Raw genomic sequence first — 21385 nt, 5'->3', positions numbered from 1 at the left:
GTCGATGGCAAACCTTTTGTTGACTTTTGTGGTCCCGGAGGAGATGCCGTTGGAATTTGGATTGCTTTGGTACTTTAGGCTGTAATGATGCACTCAATCAGTTTGGCAGGTTTTTTTCTCCTCTCCTGTTTGGTTATCACCGTAAGAACAAAGCAAGACATTTCTAGACCAACCTTCATTATACAGAAAATGAAATCTGTGAGAGAAAAAAAAAAAAAAAAAAAGAAAAATAAGAAAATGAAAAAAAGAACCTGAATAACAAAATACTTTCCCAGCTCAGAAGCAATAAGTTTTTAGCACTTCATTGTCTCCTCCGCACTCCATATGATACCCATGTAGGCGAACAGTGAGCAAGAGCTATCTATAGAAAGCAGTTTAAACTGTGAATTCTGCTGCACCTCCATTCTGCAGCTTTCCATTAGCAGGCTATATTTGTATAGTTTATTATACCACGGGTCCCTGTTCTGTTAAAAAACGTCATAAATCTTAGAAGGGTGCGGGCAGCAAAATGCTTGGTGAAGGTGTCAGCTCAGAACTGTCTGCAGATCAGCTGGAAGCAATGCGACAGATTTGCAGTGGGTCCTACTCTCTTGTTGCACACCTGGGTATCACAGCAAAATGAACTGCTAGTCTCTGCCCTCCATCAACGATCTTCCAGAAAATGAACAACTTGGAGGCAGCAGAGGGTGGGAGGGAGTGCTGCTCAGAAATCTAGAAAATACGCAGCAACTTAAAAATTGATTTAAACTGCCAAACTAATCTGAGGCCGAGCTGAGCTCTAAGCATTAATTACTCATATACTTTTAGAACTTATGAAACATGTCTGTCTTTGACCTTGCATCTAAATATGGAGTTGCCCATACAGAGAAGACGCTTGGCATTTAATCATTCTTGCCTTTCACCTTGACAGAGTCAAAGTTGTTCTACCCCCACTGAGGGGAAGCCTTATGGAATGCAATTAGATTCCTGCTCTGGGTTAAGTTACTTCTGTACATTACATCTTATGCCCATGATTCATCCCATCAACTGTCATGTAAACAGGAGGAAATGTCAGATGAGTTTTTTTCTGAACATTTGGTCATTTGGCAAAAAAAGTCATCATTTGTATTCAATTACTGTGAAGGCTGCGCTAGTATTAAGATATAGATAGTCCAGAATTTTTCATATGAAAACACTTCACTGAGACGTCTGAACCTTTAAAAGTCAGTCTCTGAGTCTTGAGTCCTCTCCTTCCCCCCCAGAAAACAGTGGTTTGGAAAGAGGCCCAGGAGAAGGGCAGCCAAACCTTGTTCATTATCAGAGAGAACACAACAGCCATCAGGGAACTCTGTAAGGACTTCTCTTTCCTCCACTCTATGACAAATGCATTTTTCACAGATATATTGTGAAACTAAACACATAACTGCACAGAATGAGAAAGTACAAAGCAGTAAAGATTTATAATGTGGTAAGATGAGGTTTCGGCAGTTCCAAACTCATTAAAACAGTAATTCTCAAAATCCTATTGTATACATATTGTATAAGACTTCAAAATGGAATTTAATATTTTTATTTAACTAGCTGGCTTTCAGGATATATGTGATTTCTTCCCTCTCAAGTGTATTACTGCTCATGCATTTTTTTTCCTTTTAACTCTCTTCTTTCTTTACTGTTAACTTTGCCTTCTTCAAGACTCATTTCTGGTCCATTCTCACAAACACTGTCAAGGTCAGTGCTTGCTGACTCACAACAGTGCTCATTATATTCAAACATTTGCAGGAACAAACACTTGCAATTGGAAGAGGCAGGAACCCTTGTCCTGCAATCTCTACAAAGCACCAGGTACAGCTAATGTCCCATTTAATAACAACACCAATAGCCCCCCAGAAATCTGCCATTACACATGGACAAGGAGTAAAAGCATTTGTAGACTCGGTGTGGGCATTGCCGCCTCTTCAGCATGCACACGGCTGCCTGTGAAGCCAAGGTTAAGCCGTAGCCAGAACAGCAGATGAAATGTCGCGGTGCTAACAAGAAACCTGCCTTTGGTAGCAAATGAAGGTTTCCTGAAGTATTTTTTTGTCCTCCTCCCCAATTTAGATGGAGAAACTCCTATCGTGCTACAGCCGACTAACGCAACCGAGAAGACGCAGCTAATAGGGGACAGCCATCGGAGCTATCGCACAGACTCCTAGAGTGGGCAAACACGACCTGTGGGTGCTTCCCACTGAGTGTCACGGCAAGAAAAAATGCGTGACAAGCTCTGCAGCCTGTATTTATACTTGTCTTTAAGCTAACCAAGAGTAACCCGAGAGTAATTTCCTATCAAGGCAGAATCTCCCTCTAGGCCGCTTCCAATAGGTTGATATCTGCACTCTGCAAGGAGACACCTATGGCCAGTACAGAGCTCTACGGACCAGCACCCTGGTCTCTCATGGTTTCAAACTGCCAGGCTTGGCATGGTCTTTCCCTCTAATATTGCTCCCTTTGTTATAGTTGCTCTTCTCCCTGCCCTCCACCGTGGTTTCACCTCCCAGACACAGTCCCAAGGCCCTTTTCGGACATGCTGGCTCCGTCTCTCCCTGCCCCGGGAGCGCTCCTCGCCTGCATCAGTTTCACTGGATGTGAAATGTTCCTGTGAGGGAACCCTGGAGATACTCTTTAGCAGACCTCAGAGGGAAAGTTGGTGGCAAGGTAGACGAGGTTGCCCTTCCCAGAGAGGAAACGCTCTTTGGAAAGCAGCTAGCAGCTTGCTGGGGCCCAGCAAGCCCTGAGCCAGGACAAAGTGCTCAGGAATCATTCTGCCAGTGGTTACAACACAGGTCACTCCAAATCCAGGAGCCTCATCCAGGAGCACACGTAGGCTCTGTGTCTTCCCCTGCACAAGCTGAAAACCCAGGAGACAGTGGGCAAACGCCCCGTGGAGGGGGAGGCAAGCCTTGGGCTGCCTCAGAGCCTCTCTCCTCTCCCCGTAGCCGGTGACAGCCTCGTGGCAAAGCTCCTCTGATCCTGCCTGGACAGGCCTGCTGCCCATGCCTGGTGGCCCCGGCTTCTCCGGCTACAGCCGCAATGCGCTGGAAATTGGTCCCCAGCCATCAGCTTTCTGCCAGCTTGCTTATTCCACCGTGGCCCTGGCTGCCAGCCCCGCTGTCCCGCTGGCCCTGGGCTGGGGGCCATCGTGCCGGTGCTGGCACCGGGGCTGTGGAAGCAGCAAGGACTTGGCAGGGCAGGCAAGCAGCAGAGGAGAGACCGTCCCCCTCACAGCCCAGCTCGCCGGGGCGAGCCTGGGTCCTCCCCTCCGCACCAGGCACAGGGGCTCTAAGCGCGCATGGCGCGGTTTTAAAGAAAGAGGTAGGGACGAGGTGTATGTTCAGGTGTACCGCTGCGCAAATCAGTGGAGATACGTGTTGGCTATGGCTAAAGCAAGCATGAAGAAATTAGGCCCCTAATTTGTAACAGCTAAAAAAAAATAACCTCTGAGGTCTTAAACTTAGCACTTCACTGGTTTCACATAGTAGTTTAAGCCTCAGACAGATGAATTTCTCCGTATTGATCACGTTACAACAATCATTGTCAGTTCTGTGCATTTGCTATTTTTGGTCCTTTAATCACAGTGCTGTGGTCCAAAGGGGGGATGTAATGTTCCACTAAATTATATAGACCAGTGAATATATAGCTAGTCAAAAGTGTTATTCCCTTCTTTAAAATTGGCTCCTGTGGTTGTGGAACATTATTGTCTTCCTTCTAGTCTCACCTTTAACATCAAATGTCATTCAGTGGCAGCTAAATATATTGGAAAAGTGTGTGTTTTATAGCACCATCTGTAACTCCAAAGTCAACAAATACTACTTTCAACATTTCTTTAAAGTTCCCATAACACATGGACATTTTAAAAGCCATTAATTCCAGTTCAGGTTCTCCACACGCAGGCACTGGGCCCAGCTAATGCTCACATTGCTCTCAGAAGTAGTCCTATGTTTCTGCTTCAGAGAAGAGGGGAAGTCTTGGCATGGCTGGGGCTGTGCACAGGCACTCACTCCCCTCCTACCCACCGTCTCCTCTTTGTCCTCAGTTGAGTGTTGCAAATAATTTTGAAGGCCACCCAGACGTAAATCCAGACGGCCGTCCTGCCTGCCCAGCGGTGCCGGGGGGATGTGCCCATCCATCCCAGTGGTCCCAGGGAAGGGAGGTTGGTGACACCATCCTGCCACTGAGGAGACGTGACCCAAGAAGGCACATTTTCAGCAGCAGCCGAGTGCCTCACACCTTCCCGCCATCCTCAGACGGGATGTGCATCGGGGTGCCAGAGCTGCGCGATGGGCAGAGCGCAGCCCACGGGGTACGTGCCAGTGGGCACCAGCACCCACTCGCCCCAGCACGCACACACACACAGCTTTTGGCTTTCTCCACTGTTCCCCCTTCCACGGTGTTTGCTCTGGTTTAAGGTCTTATTGCTAAACAAGGGAGTAGGGAGAACATGTAGTATGTAGTGAATCTGCAGGCCTTTGAAGTGGTTTCCTACGTTTCATTGTCTGGGAGAGGAATTCACTGTGAAAGTGTGCAAATACTACGTAGTGACTATTTCCAGCAGAGAGCTGGAAAAGGCATTGGAAGAAAAGTCTAGTGCAAGGCTACACGTTACATGTGGGATCCCTTCCCATGTGAAATCCCTCCTCCTCTTCCCATGGGAGTCACTGAGAATTGCACCCTTGATTTCAACAGCGGCTACAGAGCAGGCCTAAAGCCAGGGAGGGAAAGGTAATTCCGAGATTAGCAAAAGCAATTGGAGATTTTTTTCACGTGAAACACCTTCAATGTCCCTCAGGACCCCACTCTATGGGCCAGAGATAAAGTTTACTGAAATCAAGGAAATTATCTTCAGATATACTGCAAGGCAGTTGGTTCTTATTCGCTCTGTCTAAATGAGAGATTTTTCCTGAGAAAGATTAATAACTTGATTTTACAGTGTGATGCAAAGATGCATGACCTGCTGCATGTTTGCAAAGCCCTTTTAGAGACATAAGGATCTGTACAGAAGAGCCACAACATATTGTCTCAGTTAGCCATAAACCTTAGAACAAACCTATGACCAAGCCTCTGAGTGGGTTCTCCAGGATTTGCAGCTTAAAAATCGGACTGTCTGAACCCATGGTTTAATTCCAAAGAGAAAACGTAGTTTTCAGAGTACCAGGGCATTTCTCTCTCTCACTGATGTCAGGATCAGTTATTCTGAGGACACATGGAGAAAGGATGAATAAGGATTTCAGGATTTAGCTCTTCAGTGAGATTTCACTCATTTGTTTGCTTTTCAGAAAAGTTCCTAATGTGAACATAGCTATGCTTACATGATCTGTTTCTGTGTAAAGATCAGCTACACACCCATTAATCTTCTCAAAATGTACAGATCCTCAAATTTTTGTTCTGTTTTGCTTCATTTATTTATACGTAAAGTACTATACATTCAAATCTACCTTTGCTGTCAATGACTTACTAATAAAGGTTGTATGTATGAATTGTAGCACTCCCTTTACTTTTCCACACTATCACCAACTTCATTCCAGTAACAGCTGGAGAAGCTGTTGAGACATCTGTCCAAAATTATGGCTTTGCACCCCGACAAATGGCAAGCAGCAACTCAGGGTTTCCCCAGAGAGGAACTAGGCCTTGGATTGCAGCAGATGCACCTACACATGCAGAGCAGCCAGCGCTAAAGCCACACATTGCAAATCCTTTATATAATGCAGAATGCTTGTCTGCATAAAAAAAGATCAGCAGTGTGATGAAGTGATGGAACAGTAGTTTTACCAGCATCGGTTCCTGTATGGAATGATTTCTCCCAGCAAAGGGTGTGTGCAGAGAGTGAAACTGTGATGCTGCTGAGAACAGTGGCAGACGTCCTGTGAAGTTGCCTGGGGCCAGCAGCCCACTCGGGGGTTTTGCATCTGTCCAGGAGCCAGAGCAGAGCGCCAGATAATCTGGGCCTGCTACGAGACAGGAGTATTTCTCACTAGGATGGTATCTAGTCTCTGTGACCACAGAAGCCCAAGCATTTGAGAAATGGACAAGGGGCAACTGTTTTGGCTGGATGTATTCTCAAAGAGCTGCCCTTTTGCATGTTTAGATATCAACTCATACCCAAATTCACTCAACATACCAAATGAAAGAGGCATCAGAAGATTTAGTCCTACCATCAACTTAACCAGCTATTTAGGTATTTTGTGCATTTTTCTCCCCACAACAAGATTGTGCAATAAACTGGTCCGCTTAATCCAAAAAACATCAGACATAATTGTATGCCAATTAATTTCATTATTTATCTTCCCTCAGAATGAATACTCAGGGTATGGGTATGATTTCAGTCAAAAAGAATGACATTTCTGCCTCTTTCTAGAATAAAATCATTAAAGAAAAATTATGAGGCATGCACAACGGAGCACAGTTAAAATTACTGATTTATTTTTCTATGCTATCATTTTCTATAGAAAATAAAATGTTTGTTGTGCTGTTACAAAGCAGGGAGAAAGACCACAGGTGACAGTAGTCCCCTTCCTTCCCTCCACCAACTAAAGTGGGCTAAATCATCATATCCAGCTTCTCCTTTCACTTAGAGAAAGATGAACGGGTGCAGAATTTCAAACAAGAGGACTCAGTCCTTCGTGCCAGTGTCACCTGTCCCAGGGCTGGGGAGGCAATAATGTGGGACAACCGTGTGGTAGCGGACACCTACAAGATAATAGAAAGACGCTGTTAAAGACACAAAGTTTCCCGCTAGTGGAGAGAGTTAACATGTGCTAAGCATCACCTGGTTTGATCTGAAAATGTATTCTTATTGTGGCAGGACGTAGATGTATAGATACTTCCTTATCCTGAAAAAATAGTGTCTAGAGATTTGGGGGGAGAGAGGAGACTTGGAAAAAAGACCCTCAGAATTTCAGCATCCAACTGAACTGCGATGAGATGAAGGGATCTCAGCCGGTATCCTCCTGCAGTGACCCGCTTTGTGAGGGTTTGTGGCAAGCTGGAGGAAGAACAGCAAAAATCTTGTTCGCCTGTAAAAATTAACGGGGTGTTGGCAGTGACGCTGCAGGCTCCGCGCCCTCTGCTCCCGCAGCAGCTGGATCTCTTAGAGGAAAAAAAAAACAAAACCAAAACCAAAACCAACCAAACAATCAAAAAAAACCCCAAACAAACAAAAACATTCGTTTCTGCAACTGATTAAAGTAGAAGCTGTTCAGAAAACATTTTGCATAGGGGAAAACAAACGAAAAATTATTTGGCAACTCCTTCGAGCCGGAATCGAACCAGCGACCTAAGGATTCCCGCGGGGCAGCGCCTCTACAGTCCTCCGCTCTACCAGCTGAGCTATCGAAGGGGCCTGCTTTTCGCTACTCCGCCGCGTCCCAGCAACTTAGCTCAGCTGCGCGGCGCATGCGCGGGGCTCTCGGCCGAGGGGCGGGCTTTAGCTCTGGTCGGGCAGAGGGGGGGAGGCGGGGCCGGGGGTTAGGGCGTAGAGACGAGCGAGGAACAACTGCTTATGCACGGGGCCAGTGGCGCAATGGATAACGCGTCTGACTACGGATCAGAAGATTGTAGGTTCGACTCCTGCCTGGCTCGCATTTGTTTTCTGTTTTTTTTTTTTTTTTTTTCGTTCTTCTGCCGTCTCGTCTGCTGTGAGGCGCGCGCGGAGGGGGTCGTTTTCCATCCGAGCTCCTCGCCCAACACCATTTCTACTCCCGGCGCAGCGTTGGATGATTGGCTCTCCCGAAACGAAGCACCATCTGGGCTTAAATTTTTCAAACGATCTAAATACACATCGCGCCAAACGCATTTAGTGCGCCGACAAATTAACCCAATTAACGCACCAATAAATTATATAGGGAAAAATCCTTCAGGCACTAGGAGGGGAGCGGTGTGCCCATCATTGGCCTGATACAGTACGGCTGGTGTTGGGAATGACATGGTAGAAAATAACCATGAGGTGTCCCAAGGCTGCAAGCAACACTGCTGTGGTGAAGACTATTATTTTTATAGTGACTATCCATTAGCCTTGAGCGGTGCAAGAGCATCCTTGCTGTGCAGTTGAATGACAAGTGTGTGATTTTGCAAATGCCCATTTTTGAGGTATATAAAGGCGACCCAGTCTGTAAGGAACAGCTTGCAACTGGGAGAGGCAAGGAGGGCATCCCCAAGGATCAGATCTGAGAATGCTCCATAGCTTCGGAGTAGCTGGCCATCTATGGATTCAGGACAAGTTTAATACAAAAAGAGGTTCACGTTGTTACGAATAAATAACCGACGTGGCTCATTAGCACTGCTAATGTTTGGAATCGCCGTTCTTCATTTTGCTCCATCTGTGGACGGCACTGGCGATGGCCACGCTACAGCGGTGTGCAGGCAAGCGAGAGGTGGCACGAGGGCACGCCACCACGTCACGCAAAGAACTTCAGGCCCTCATTTTTCAGCTCACACTCATGAAAAACAGTAATTCGGGGGCGCACCTGGCACACTCTCTGGTGAATACGTAACGTGGGAGATGTCTGTTTAAAAGGAAAAAATAGCGGGATTTTGGCAAAAGGGCAAAGCAAGTCTAAGGGTTCTGTGCTACGAAGGCTTCCGTGGAAGTGCGACGGGGATTTGGTGGACACCCCCCGCCCGCTGGGGAGGGGGAGAGGCCGGGCGGGTTTGGTTCTCCTTGCCACGGGCGAGCGGAACCGCGGCGCGGAGGGAGACGGACCGAAGCGCCAAAAATGGCGCGAGCCAGGCAGGAGTCGAACCTACAATCTTCTGATCCGTAGTCAGACGCGTTATCCATTGCGCCACTGGCCCCGCACGCGCCAACGCCCCTTGCGGCCCCTCAGTGAACCTCCTCACCCGCCGCGTGTGGGGGGGGGGGGGTGAGGGGGTGTGTTCCCCCACACTTCCCCGCACAGCGCATGCGCAAAACCCCGGGCGGGGCGGGGCGGCGCGTTGGGGGGTGGCGGGGCGGCCGGCGGGGGCAGCTCCCTTCGATAGCTCAGCTGGTAGAGCGGAGGACTGTAGAGGCGCGGCTCGCGGGAATCCTTAGGTCGCTGGTTCGATTCCGGCTCGAAGGAGATGCTAAATTGTTTTGTTTTTTTTTTTCTGCTTTCTTCCTCTCCTAGGAAAATTTGATTTTTTCTTCGTCCTCTGGGTGACAGACGGGGGCCTGGCCGCCGCTCCCTCCTTCGAGCAGGCCGGGAGAGAGGAGGAGGGATGGGAGCGGCGGCTGCTCCAGAAGATCCTTCAGCCGTTTCAAACACATGTAATATATAAGCAACTTAATCTCTCCCTTTTTGGGGGGGGGGAAATAAAAAAATCATGCAAAGTGGTGGCAGACCTGCAGTAAACACTGAAATCCATGTTGCAGAAACACTTCTGGAAGTGCTGTTTTCCATAACAATATTATCATAATAATAAATATAATTAACAATAAATAATAAATTATTTTATAACATATAATTAATTATAGTAATATATTATCATACTAACGTACATTTGGCATAATCCTATGTGAAGCCAAAAAACTGAGTGTTTTTAGCTCAGTCTTGACTAGTTTTACTAGGTTTTCTTTTCCACGGTGATTCTTTGGGTGGTTGTTCAGCTCTCACAGGCTCTCTTCGTTTGGCATATTGCTTTATGTGGTGCCAAATAATCCTTACTGGTTTTGCTTCATATGATGCTAGATAATCCTTACGAATGAGGGCTTCGAGCACCCTGTCTGATAGGAGCGGATAAAGGTGCTCCATAGTCTCTTGACTCAAGGGGATGGATGCGATGTTTGGTCCCGGCCTTTGGCTGTGCCATAGAGGGGTGCACGGAATCATCTAGGAGAAGGTGGAGCTGTGGGAGAGGGCACAGAGGTCCTTTATACAGAAGGGGTTTAATGCAGACGGACATGGGCTTGCTCAGGGCGTTGTAAATAACACGGCCAGCACTCATACTCTGCTTTTTTTCCTGTTCTCTGTTGTATTGCCATCCCTCCTCCATTTTTCTTCAAGTCTTCTTTTCCATTACAGATGCTACATGGTGTGCAGGAAAACACGCTTGCCAACAACTCCTGGCTTGGAGAAAGTAAACGTGTCTGAAGGCGGCCAAGTCTGTCTGCGTAGCAGGGGAGGAATGGAAGTTTTCTCCTTCAAAAGTACCCAGAATAAGTCTGCTCTGTGGGAGTGTTTCTCTGGAGTAGATTTCAGAGATGAGAGCAAGCAAGCCCCGCTATCTGTGGGGATAAAGTATAAGCAAGGTTATCAACAGGGAAACAGGCTTGTGAAGCTCAGCAGGAGTCAGACCTGCAAGTTTTGGCTCTGTAGTTCCACGCGTTATGCATTACGTCCCTGGCCTACCTCTCTATTATTTAGTACGTTTTTTTTTTGTGTGTGTGTGTGTGTACACACACACAACCCCCTTCCAACTACGTTTTCTCCTTTCTCTTCCAGCGTGGCACAGTGCACCCCTCTCGGGAGCTGTCTCAGGAGAAATCCAGGTGGGAAAAGCCTGCCGGGCAGGGAACGGAGGCACCCCGGCGAGCACAAATTGAGGGAAGGCATCCATTTCCTTAGGTGTCCATTGTCCGTAGGGGTTTGCACTCACTAGCAGTCAAATCTGAATCCACAGTCCAACATCCCATCCCTGTGCCACTCCCCAGAGTGGGACAGGGCACAGACTCCATCCAGGGCCACAAGTTTGATTTATTTTCCTCAGTTAAGACTCACCCCTTCCTTCATAAATGTCTCTGCACCTACTTTTTGCAGAAGTTCATGCAAACTCCTTCAATCCTTTCCACTCGTTCAGTGATGTCCCTTCTTCCTTTTCCTAAAGGATAGCTCACAAAATAAAAGCACACCCAGATTTTCTTCTGGAGGAGGGACCATCTCCTTTCCCCCACCATCTCTGAGACGCTTTTTCTCTCCCACCCACCCAGAAAGGACTGACATGCACACATTTCTGTGTAACTGTATCAGCCGTAAGGGAAACGGAAGGCAGAGAAAAAAAGAAAAAAAAGATAAAAATACAACAGAATGAAATCCAGGAAATAAAAAATTAAAAAAAAAAAAAAAAAAAAAAAACCAAACAAACCCTCAGAAAATGTCAGCACTTGTCTCAGGACTTACTTATATGCTAAGCAACTATTGTGCCTCTTGGCCTATGGCCCTGTTAGATTAATGTAACTGCTCAGCTCAACTTCCCACTCTTCTAGTACATGCTCGTGTAGCCAAAGGTACTAAATGCTTTTTACTACAATATCAGCCTTTTCAGTGCTTGGATGATAATGTAGCTTGTTAAATACTTAATTTAGGAGCAAATTATTAGTGACTGGTCACCTGCAAGTGCTTAATTGTTCCTGTATCTGGTCTCCAGCAAGGACTAATAACAAGCTGTGTGCGCGTATCCTATTCAATCATTTGTATCACTTGATAATGAAAGATGCCAGAGATTATAAAAAAACTGTTTATAAGACATTTCGCTCTGAAACACTGGGTCATCAGAGCGAAGTGGGCAGGCAAACAAATGGATCAAGAGTTGATAAATGGCCGGGTGGGTATGGTGGGGGACACCCGCTCCAACAAAAGGAAATTTTCAGCTCCCTCGTAAGAAAAGGTTTATTTGCATTTTAAGCAAAAGCTGCCTCTTTTCCTGGGGAAAGCGGAAATAGAGTAAATCTCAGGGGAGTTAAGAGTATGAGAATAAAAATTTTCAGACTGCCTGGAGGATTTCAAAGGAGAGATGGTGAAAATGTTCCCACATGATGAAGTGCTGACTGATGGATACAGTCTGAGAAACGTGGCATGTGGAAGGACAAGATGTTCTGCTGATCACATAGGTGGGAAACCATTGGAAATGAGTGAGCATCTTCCCTGATTTTGTCAATACTTTGCTATACTTTTGTTATACTTTATTATTTCTTGACTTAGGTATTCTTGTCTGTGTATCTATTTTGAATATTGTAAAAACACGCTTCTATTTGTAACTACTCTTCACCTGGCTTAAGTGGGATTTCAGGGTCACCAGATCTATCTAGTTATCACTCAGCTAACAGCAGCTCTCTCAGCTCACACCCTGGGCACTTAGACATGATTTTTAGCTCCCCAGGACCTTCCCCAGAGCAGCCAAACCTGCCCCATTTCAGCAGCAGGAGCCAGATGAGCAGGCACCCTCTGGGGTCAGTCGAGCCGGAGTGTGACTGGAAAACTGGAAGATACTGGGAATAGACTTGGGTGCTGGAGGTTCCTAGTGGGGTTGGAAAAGATGCATGTAATTAGCAAGACTTAAAAAAAAAAAAAATATAAAATATGCAGAGGTGGTGTTGACCCAGTTTTCCAGGTAATTAGCAAGACTTGTTTTTAAATAAATCTTTAGAGATGGTGTTGACCCAGTTGAAAACTCTGACGGATGCTGAGCAGGATGAATGGGGACCAACTTCATTAACTGAACCCCCTAATGATGAAATCCGCACCTCCAGCTTTCCAACTGTTTTTTTGTTGTTCTTGTTGTTTTGTTTTGGGTTTTTTTTTCCCCTCAAGCTTCCCACTTTTCCCTCTATCCGTGCCCGCTTGAGGTGGGAACCTCAGGGAAAAGGTGGGATGAAGAGGCGAGTTAAAGAAAAAAAAAAAACAATTAGCACTAGCGAGCCAGGCAGGAGTCGAACCTACAATCTTCTGATCCGTAGTCAGACGCGTTATCCATTGCGCCACTGGCCCCTAGCGGCAGCGTGGGGGGCAGCGCGGGCGGTGTCGGGCGGCGGAACCGCCCCCCTCGGGCCCAGGCCCGGCGGGGAGCCCTGAGGGGGCCCCGGCCCGCCAAAACGCGGCGCCCCGGGGCAGGAGCAAAGCCTTGCGCACACCTATCCCCCAGGGTTGGGCCGCTGCTGCTGCTCCCATCCCTAATCTTGGCTGTGCTGTTGTTTTGTTTTTGGTTTTGCTTTTTTTTTGGAGTGGGGGAACTGAAATTCTTCAGCAGCAGGTAGAGGTGGTGCAGTTGAAATCTCATTTTCTCCCCAGCATCCAGGTCCAAGCTCCGTATCTGATGTTGCTCCACCGTGATGAAGAGCTTTGCAACTACATGCCGGGAACAAGTCACGTCGTGTCACCTGCTGCAATATCTGTGCTGAAAGGGAGGAGGAAAAAAAAAAAAAAAAAAAAAAAAAATCATCATATCATCCAATTCCTGAATGCTGGGAGTTGTGTCGTGCCCTTTCGCTCAAAAACGCTGTTCCCCCACACCCCCAGCGACCCCCCGGGGCCAGCAGAGCCTGTCTGCTCCTGCCGCGTGTGGAGGAGGAATCCCAGCCGGTGGGAGCAGGAGGTGGGATCTGCCCCAGCTTCCGCGGTGCTGTGGGAGAAAAGCCTCGCAGCCTTCACCCCAAATTTGGTCTTGCCCCCACTGAAGGACCCCGGAGCAGACAAACGGGGCCTGCAGGGCCGGGGCAGGCTGTTCAGAGGGATGAGGGCAGCTCTGACGGTAGCATCAGCACCTTGTCTTCCAGGTAACCCCCACTCCACTGTCACGCCGATACCTCTCCCGTTACAACGTGCCTGACTCATGGCTGCACGTTGGTTCCTGCCCCGACCTCTGAATTACTCTTGGTTCGTGCCCCATGTTTTCTTCCTGACGCTCAGCTGTCAGATATAATGCTCTTTGGACTGTCAAGACCGGCTTTGCCTTTGAATCCATACAAAGCACCATGTTGGCGCTTCAGGAAGAAGACCAGTGTCCCTGTGACTGCAGTCTTGATCACTCGGTATGATCAAGAAGCCACAACATATCAGAATTCGTTTTCCAGTTTTTCCTTGTCAATTAGGTGAAAAGCAAGTTTTGCTTTTCCAGGGAGAGCCAGGAAGCATCTCACAGATTCATAAGATTTTTGGATTCAGCCTCAGGATTTCTTGGTGATGCTTGCTGCCTGCTTTTCTGAGCCCTTCGCTGACCTTATGGCAGCCAAACATGTTGGCCCATCACTGATAATAACCTGCGTGTCAGTGAGTTGCTGGGTTCTTTCTGATGGTAGCCTTTGCTTGCTGCTTGATTTCTGGCCTGACACTTGTCCATGCAGGCTTTCATAAACAGGTCTGTATCAAAGAGGGACAGGCTACTGAAAACAAACTCTGCATATTTAGCCCTACCTTCATCAGGCAAACAAAAACCAATTTTAAAAAGCCAGTTAGCTAGCTTTTGATGTTAGGGAGCATGGAAAAACATGAATGACTCTCCATTTCTTAGGATCAGGATGGGATTCACATAACCTGCTGCTGGGGAAAATGCCAGCAGCTGTTGGAGACAGACGTTAATCACTGCAACGCTATCTGAACATGCATTGCTACCATACCTCCCTCAGCAGCAGTGTTTTTACCAGACTACAGTGATAAGTGATGGCTTTTGGCTTGACTTGTCTGTGAGTGCGCCTTCAAGTCGTGGACCATCTTGTGGGCTGCTGAAGGTATGACATTCTGGATAACAACAAGGATGTTGAGGGTGAAATTAGAAGGAGGATAAGCCAGTTTAGCAGTTCCTTGCTCCAAAGTAAAGAAGTCCCACTTCTCCTCCCCTCTTCTCCACTGCACTCAGCTGTACAACTTGCCTTGTCCTTGCTGTGGTGGTCTGTGGTCGCTCCAGGCACCCGAGTCAACTTGATAATCCAGCAGAGAAGTGGGTAATTTTCTAACCGTCAGTGAGGTGAATCAGCTCAGCCAGGGCCAGCACGGGAAAGGTGAGAGGCACAGGCTGCCCCATCCCACTGGTCAGAGTGGCTCAGCTGCCTGCAGTTGCTTGTCAAACTGCAGCCCAAAGGAGGAGTGTTGTGCCGAGACTACGAAGCAGAAGACACAAAGTGGGAGCAAGGTGTCAGAAGTGGAGAAGGTATCCAGTAGGTGAGAGGTAAAGCTGCTGTCTGCCTCCACAGACACCTCACTTTCAATCTCTTTTTTCCATCCTCTCATCATTTTCCTTCTTGCTTTCTTTATTTTTTGCAGGTGCTAGTAAAGTGGGTGGTGAAGACAAGGCCAAATTCCTCCTGATTGCCTCAGGCCGGTGCAGAAGGGTAAGCACGGGGGGGGGGGGGGTAGCTCCTTCATAAGCAGAGACTTGCAAACAGCTCCTCTTTTGCAGATGGGTTTTGGTTTTTTTTCCCTGAATTACTCATGAAAAAACACAAAGTGAGTGAAAGGGGGTGAGCGTGTCCAAATGGCTGGTGGGCATATAACAACAGGAAAAAAGTAATTGCAAACAGGATTGCGCAGGGGTGGAGGTAGCGCCTTTTTCTAGTTGGGCAGCTTGGACTTGCACCTATTCCTCCAGTTGGCAGCCAGAGAGATGATCCACTGCATGCCCGGGCCAGGCAGGATAGAGGGCTTCCAGTTATTCTCTTGGAGATCCCAGGGATGTTACCCCTGCTGTGATGATGGGACAAAAGATGATGTTAGAAAAGGGTAATTTCTCAGAGTTCCATGCACTTCTAACAGAATTGCTCTGAGCAAACAGAGCCACTCAGTTTTGCCTAAAAGAGCACATCCTGCGTGCAAGAACAACTGTGTTGTGGTGCCCTGCAGTTTGGGAAGCAGGTCGCTGCGAGATGAGCCCTGCTGGAACCCAGGAGAGGACTGTAGCCGAGGATAGTGACCTGAGGTGGAACCTTGGTCAAGCAGGGAACTGTCCTCATGCCTGGAGGAAGTTGGAGCCAGAACTGGGAGATCAGGCTAGTGGCCTTGCAGGGGGAGCAAATACAGGTAAGAGCTGGAAATGAGGAGGGGTGATACATCTCTAGAAGACACTTCTCCCCTCCTGGCTATTACCTGTGCAGAGGGGGCCTGGGGGTGAAGGAAAGAAAGGACATTCAGTAATGCTTGGGTATTATGGAGAACAAGCTGGCAACCCAGAGTGCTTGTAAGGTGCCCCAAGCTCTATGTGGAGATTTACCACATCCTTTGGCAAGGAACGAGTCATTAGTATCCAATTACACTGAAATCATACTTAATTCAAGACAGGTTAAGACAAAAAGCAAATAAAAACATTTACTCACAGCTGCCAAGATAGATAAACTTACAAAAGAGGTAGGTGGAGAAATAAGAGAAAACCAGGCTTCAGTTATTGGCTTTGAAGATTAAATCAGCAGGGCTATTCCCTCATATCCAGGCATTTTGCCGCAGGCTCTCCTGTTACAGTGAGGAGCAGAGAGCCTATCTTCTTCCACACCTTGCACCTCGGTCTGTGTTGACCAAGAAGTATTTCCTCATGGAGGAACAAAGCACCTCTGATGTCTAATTTCCTCCTAAAAACCCAAATTCTTCCCTTCCAGGGAGTTCCACCACTTTAGTATGGAGCTCCTCCTATTTATTCCCTATCCAGGAGACACACTGGTCTTTCCTTTTGATAAAAATAAGAATGACTTGATTCCTTTAGCATTACCTGGCCAGCTAACAATACCTTGGCTCAAGTGCTAAGTCAGAATGTTGTCATGGGAAAAGCACTGGCTCAATGCCTGAATGTCACTATTTTCATCTTTTTTTTTTTTTTTTTACCTCTGTAACAGTGTAAAGATCTCTTCTTTGCCCTGCCTGCTGTCATTATTCTGGTGAGCATATGGCAAAGCATGTGCGCCTAGTCAGCCTTGGTTTGGAGGGGATGTCTTGCTTCAAGCTGGTGCTGAGGTCAGGAGCGAGGGGAGCAGTTTCTGCCTGCTCAAGCAGAGGCTGCTCTTTCATTGACAGGACTTGCCTTTTCAGGGAGAGGGTGAGACAGTCCACTCCCTTCATAAAAGAGGATAAAGTAGCTGGAGGTTCATGTGGGAAGGATGAGAAGCAGGTTGCTGTGGTGCTGCAAAGTAGAAGGGGAAGTGGAGGAGTTGTGCTGGGCTTGAGGAATCACTTCAAAGGTCTTGTTCAATGCAGAGGACATGCTGGGACTTACCGCTGCGTATGCTCACACGGTCTCCTTTCTTACCCTGTTCCTATGTCTTTTTCCATTTGCATCTTCCACTTTGCCTCTGCAAACTTTCTCCTTCCAGCTTTACAAGGTGGCCTCACCTAGGGACCACACGGAGATACCCATTAGCCAGCTGGCAGCACAGTTCCCTCCCTAAACGGGCAGGGAATGGCCCAGCGCCTTTCTGCCCACCCTGCACGGCTCCTGCAGCGCGTGGGGCCGAGGGAAGAGCGGGGAATACACCAGCCCAGGGCCAGAGAGCAGAGGCACTCGTCCTGCTGCCTCCCACATGCTGGACAGGCACGCTTCCCTCAGAAACTCTCCCCAGCTGTAAAGTGAGGGGAAGGATGAAAATGGGATCACTCAGCTAGAAAAAGGTGGAGCTTCCTGCTCTACACATTGGCCCCTTCAGATGCTTTATTTCTCAACTTCCAGCTTGGTGCAACCTGTGAGGGTCAGGTGTAAAGAGCATTTCACATGGGAACACATTAAGAAGGTGCCAGAGAAAGGATGGGAGGGTTGTCACCTTCTTCATGCCTGACTGGGTGACACCTAGCTTGATAAAGAGACATCTGTACTTCCCTGGAAGTGAACGATGGCTGACTTCAGTTCCTGGGAACAAGCAGCCAGTCTGGATGTATTTCAGATTAAAGTCTGCCAGGAGCCCAAGGAATTGGCTATGAGACCTGACATGTCAGGAGCACCCTAATGAATGCAACCTGAGCCATGACATGCAGGTGAAGCTTTTAAGGAAGCACTGTACATTCTCAGGGCAATCACCTGCACACCAGCTGGTGACAAGTGAGAGGTCTTGCTGGTTTAAGGGTAGGATTCTATCTAGCTTATTGAAATATTCCATAAATCTGATCTATTCTGGATGCATATTAATGGATTTTTTTCATAGATAAATTATTTTATTTGTGGTTTTGCTTCATATCTTCTGGATTAGTGGGATTTCCGTGTTACTGCTTGCCTGCTGGCATTGCTTGCTGATGGTGAACTGTAACCCTGCGGCCACCTAACTCACGTCAGGCTCCTTGGCGTGTTCTCTAGCATGCTAAAAGATAGTGATAGCCATGCCTGCCCCATTTTAGCTGCAGGAATGAGGTCTCTGGTGAGTACCTCTGGTGGAGGTCAGGGATTGTAAAGGTATCCTCTGCTGGCAGAGGTAACTGGGGACAATGTTTGGTGTGGAATGAGGGATTGGCCCTGGGCTCGGCTCCTGAGGCTCTGCCAAGTGTCTGTCAGGGGTCCAATAAGAAGCCCAGTGATGAGCAGGAACCTTCTTCCCCACCCCAAAACACCCTCTCTCTTGAGCCGGCATTGGAACAAGTGATTAAGGATTACTCTGATACCACCACAGCCCTCCACCCTGCGAGCTGACCTATCAAAAGATGAGAGATGTGGTCCTGAGAGAGACTCCTGGCAGGATCCTGCAGCGGTTCCAGTCCTGGCAGTGTGGTGGCAAATGCATCATGCTGGGATATGGGGAACCAAGGCCTAAAAGGCACCTTGAATACAAATTTCTGCACAAAGCGATGCCGCTGCAAAGCTGTTGCTTCTCTGTGAAGTGCTTCATAGCAATGATTCGGGATGGAAATAGCACCAAGGCCATACTACATAGGTAATTGGAAGAGATGTGATTCGTAGTCTACCCATACATAAATCTGTTATCACCCCTCTTATGTTTGTGTTACAGTCTTTGGGATTATCAGAAGCAGCAGAAACATGCTGCATACTGCTCCAGCTTGTCACCTCCCAAGGTTTCTCTGAAGTAAGATTCCCTGCACACCTGCAATGGGGCAGAGATGAGGGAGATCCAACTCCACAGCATTAGAAAAACAGCAACACGAGTGACACAAGGAGGCAAAACTCGCAGCAAACAGACCCATCAGAGGACTGACTTTGCACCTGAGCCAGAGCAGCCTCTCTCCCCACTGATGGCTGGGTCACCCTCTGGGCCGGGGACAGGTTGTACTTGGATGGGCAAAGTAAAGACAGGGGGAGAATGGGGGGAGAGAAAACCCCAAACTCTTTGTCCTCTCCTCAGAACGTGGTATCAGATTACTATGATGCAGTTTGCTGCCATGAACTACTTGTTCGTATGACCCAACCCTGACTGCTGGGGGGAAGGACTTCATGGTGAGAGATGTGCATCCTCAGGCAAAGCACACATTTTACTGCAAATCTGCCCCTTCCATGGCAAGGTCAATGCCTTTGAAGGAGCACCCGAAATCTGATTTGTTTTGCAGCCAAAGGACTTGCTATCTGCCCTTTCTTTCCTTGCATTCCCTAATCTCAGCCATAATCGAAAGGCTGACTCCTGGGGAACAGCCTGATGGGAGAGGGGGACACAACACTGCGTGCGTGGACATGGGCCAGTGTGCTTGAGACTCTTCCTGAAGTCATAATTGGAAAGAATGTTAATCTAATAGACTGCTGTTTGGTACAATGAACACAATGTCACAGTGGATGGCAACCCTGATCATAGCTTAAAGTGTGTTCATTCAAATCCTGCCCAGCTTGAAGGCGTTTCCAGCTGTTGTCCTTGCAAACACCTGCATCTCTCTCTCATACATTGTGCTCCCTTATGCTCACATGAATCTCACGTGAGGGAGTGGGAGAAAGAACTTGGCTGGAAAATGGCCAAAAGGCAAACTTGCTCTTCTAATCTGACTTTCAAAAGGAAAAAAAAAAAAAAAAAGACATTGGCACTCAGAAATGAATAGTCATGCTGGTTTTGCTATATGCCTAAAGAGCATTTACAGGGCAAAGGAACACATGAAAGGAAAACAGAGGAAATAGGGAAAAAAAAAATAAAGGACAGAGGTACCACTTCTGTTACCAGTCACATGCTAAGCAGGCCCACACACAGCATTTTTGTTTAGCTGTAATATCATAATGTTTGATCCTTTATCTTCCAGCACCGAATCTCTATTCTGTCCTGGAGGAATGACCCTCAAGATGGGGATGGATGAAAACGTAACCTAGACCCACCTGGGGAGCTGGAACAGAGTCTCAGCAGGTCTCTGATGTGGTGTAAAGTCATGTGCTGAGTATAACCTTAAAACCAGTCTCTCCTTTGGACTACAGACCTCAGCATTGTCCTGGAGAAAAAAATACCTGCGCTCTTCTGCTCTGCCAGCTGAGCTATAGAGGGGACATACTGAAATTGCATCAAGAGTGGCTTGTGTTGAGCAGACCAAGGCTAGGGAGAAACCTGACACTGGGACGGGGCTATATCTCTGCAAAGTGATGAGCTGACACCAGCTGGGAAGCCTGAGCTGGATCTGTGCTGTGAAACGCAAGTCACTTCTCTATTGACCATCACTCTGTTTTCCTAATGACAGACCTGGGGTTGCAGCAGCGAGGTTTAAAGTCAAGTGCTACGGCCTGTTAAGGCCAGAGCAGAAATCAAATCTGACCTCCAGTCAAAATTCCTAGTGTTAAAATTCTGCAATCACCTTTTCCTTAAATTCTGGTATGCTCGAGAGGCCTCCTTAGCACTGTCTCAGCTGTGCCACCTGTGTCCAGCCTTGCTGTCACAGCACCAGCTCCTCTGCTGCTTAACCCAGCACTAAACATCCGTGTTATTCCATAAAATGTAGGAACTCGGGGAGGAACCATCATTCCTTCCTCTCTGCTAGCAGTGCAGACACATAGTGATGACTTACAAACAGGTTCCCATGGGCCGCTGTGATAGCAAAGTCAAGGGGGGGGGGGATTTGAAAAGTGGGGGACTGTGTTAAAATAGTAAAGCACTTGGTCGCTTACTCTCCAACAGGAAGCAGGATTCTCCCAGTTTCTAACTGGTATGTTCTGCCATTTTTCCAAATGGTTTTATTTTATTTATATCCTTTCTTCCTTCACGTCTCATTCTCACTGCAGGGCATATTTGGGGGTGTGGAAAAGCAAGCCTGGGCCTGTTATCTGTGAAACTTGTCCCTAGCCCTGGAGAGGACCTATTTTTAGGGAGGCAGTAATGCAGCTCTATTTCTTCCCAATGTGCAGTACTTCCTCCATCCAGTTCTTTGGACATACTTTTATCTCTTTCCTGTGAAATGCAGATCTCTTTCTAGCAGTAATCTGTAGAGGGGATGAGGGTTTGGAAATCTCTGGGCTTGTAAAGTTGTGTATGGCTCAGGGAGATGCTGAACCACTAATTTCATGTTTGTTATTCTGCAGCACCTTCAACCTGTCTTTTCAGGCTCATTGATTTTGAGACTTTAGCAAATACAGGTAACTGCAGGGAAGATGGTAAACACCTTGTCTTAATTACCATTTGGGATCACCCTGCCTCCCTGAAGGGTACGGCCTGACCACCATTTCCCATCCTGATCTTGAGGACTGTGAGGAAACCAGGACTTTCTTTGGGGAGGTCTTTCTGTTTCCCTGTGGACCCTAAAGCCAGGTGACGCTTGAGTCCATGCTGGCGTGCTGGCATTTCTGTAGGGCAGCAGGAAGCCACAGGACC

At 47.6% G+C, this 21385-nt stretch overlaps 1 protein-coding gene and 5 non-coding genes across 6 annotated transcripts in view; 3 read left to right on the top strand and 3 right to left on the bottom strand.

Moving 5' to 3' along the window:
- Nucleotides 1–2174, top strand: part of DNAJC5B (DnaJ heat shock protein family (Hsp40) member C5 beta) — a 41281-nt gene extending 39107 nt beyond the window's left edge. Inside the window, exon 4 of the mRNA XM_042786168.1 lies at nucleotides 2080–2174. Coding sequence (XP_042642102.1) covers nucleotides 2080–2174 — 95 coding nt within the window. The remainder of the gene's footprint in view (nucleotides 1–2079) is intronic.
- A 5086-nt stretch (nucleotides 2175–7260) lies between these two features.
- TRNAY-GUA lies at nucleotides 7261–7351 on the bottom strand. Its single transcript is given in 2 exon segments — nucleotides 7261–7296; nucleotides 7315–7351. It is a non-coding gene; the product is annotated as a tRNA-Tyr (tRNA).
- Nucleotides 7352–7520: 169 nt separating this feature from the next.
- TRNAR-ACG lies at nucleotides 7521–7593 on the top strand. The gene has a single exon. It is a non-coding gene; the product is annotated as a tRNA-Arg (tRNA).
- A 1139-nt stretch (nucleotides 7594–8732) lies between these two features.
- Nucleotides 8733–8805, bottom strand: TRNAR-ACG. Its single transcript has one exon. It is a non-coding gene; the product is annotated as a tRNA-Arg (tRNA).
- A 176-nt stretch (nucleotides 8806–8981) lies between these two features.
- Nucleotides 8982–9071, top strand: TRNAY-GUA. Its single transcript is given in 2 exon segments — nucleotides 8982–9018; nucleotides 9036–9071. It is a non-coding gene; the product is annotated as a tRNA-Tyr (tRNA).
- A 3551-nt stretch (nucleotides 9072–12622) lies between these two features.
- On the bottom strand, nucleotides 12623–12695 carry TRNAR-ACG. The gene has a single exon. It is a non-coding gene; the product is annotated as a tRNA-Arg (tRNA).
- Nucleotides 12696–21385: the final 8690 nt, after the last annotated feature.

Source organism: Tyto alba, unplaced genomic scaffold (assembly GCF_018691265.1).
Source record: "Tyto alba isolate M040663 unplaced genomic scaffold, T.alba_DEE_v4.0 Super-Scaffold_9, whole genome shotgun sequence".
Classification (NCBI taxonomy): Eukaryota; Metazoa; Chordata; class Aves; order Strigiformes; family Tytonidae; genus Tyto; species Tyto alba.
This window is presented reverse-complemented; position numbering and strand designations above follow the sequence as displayed.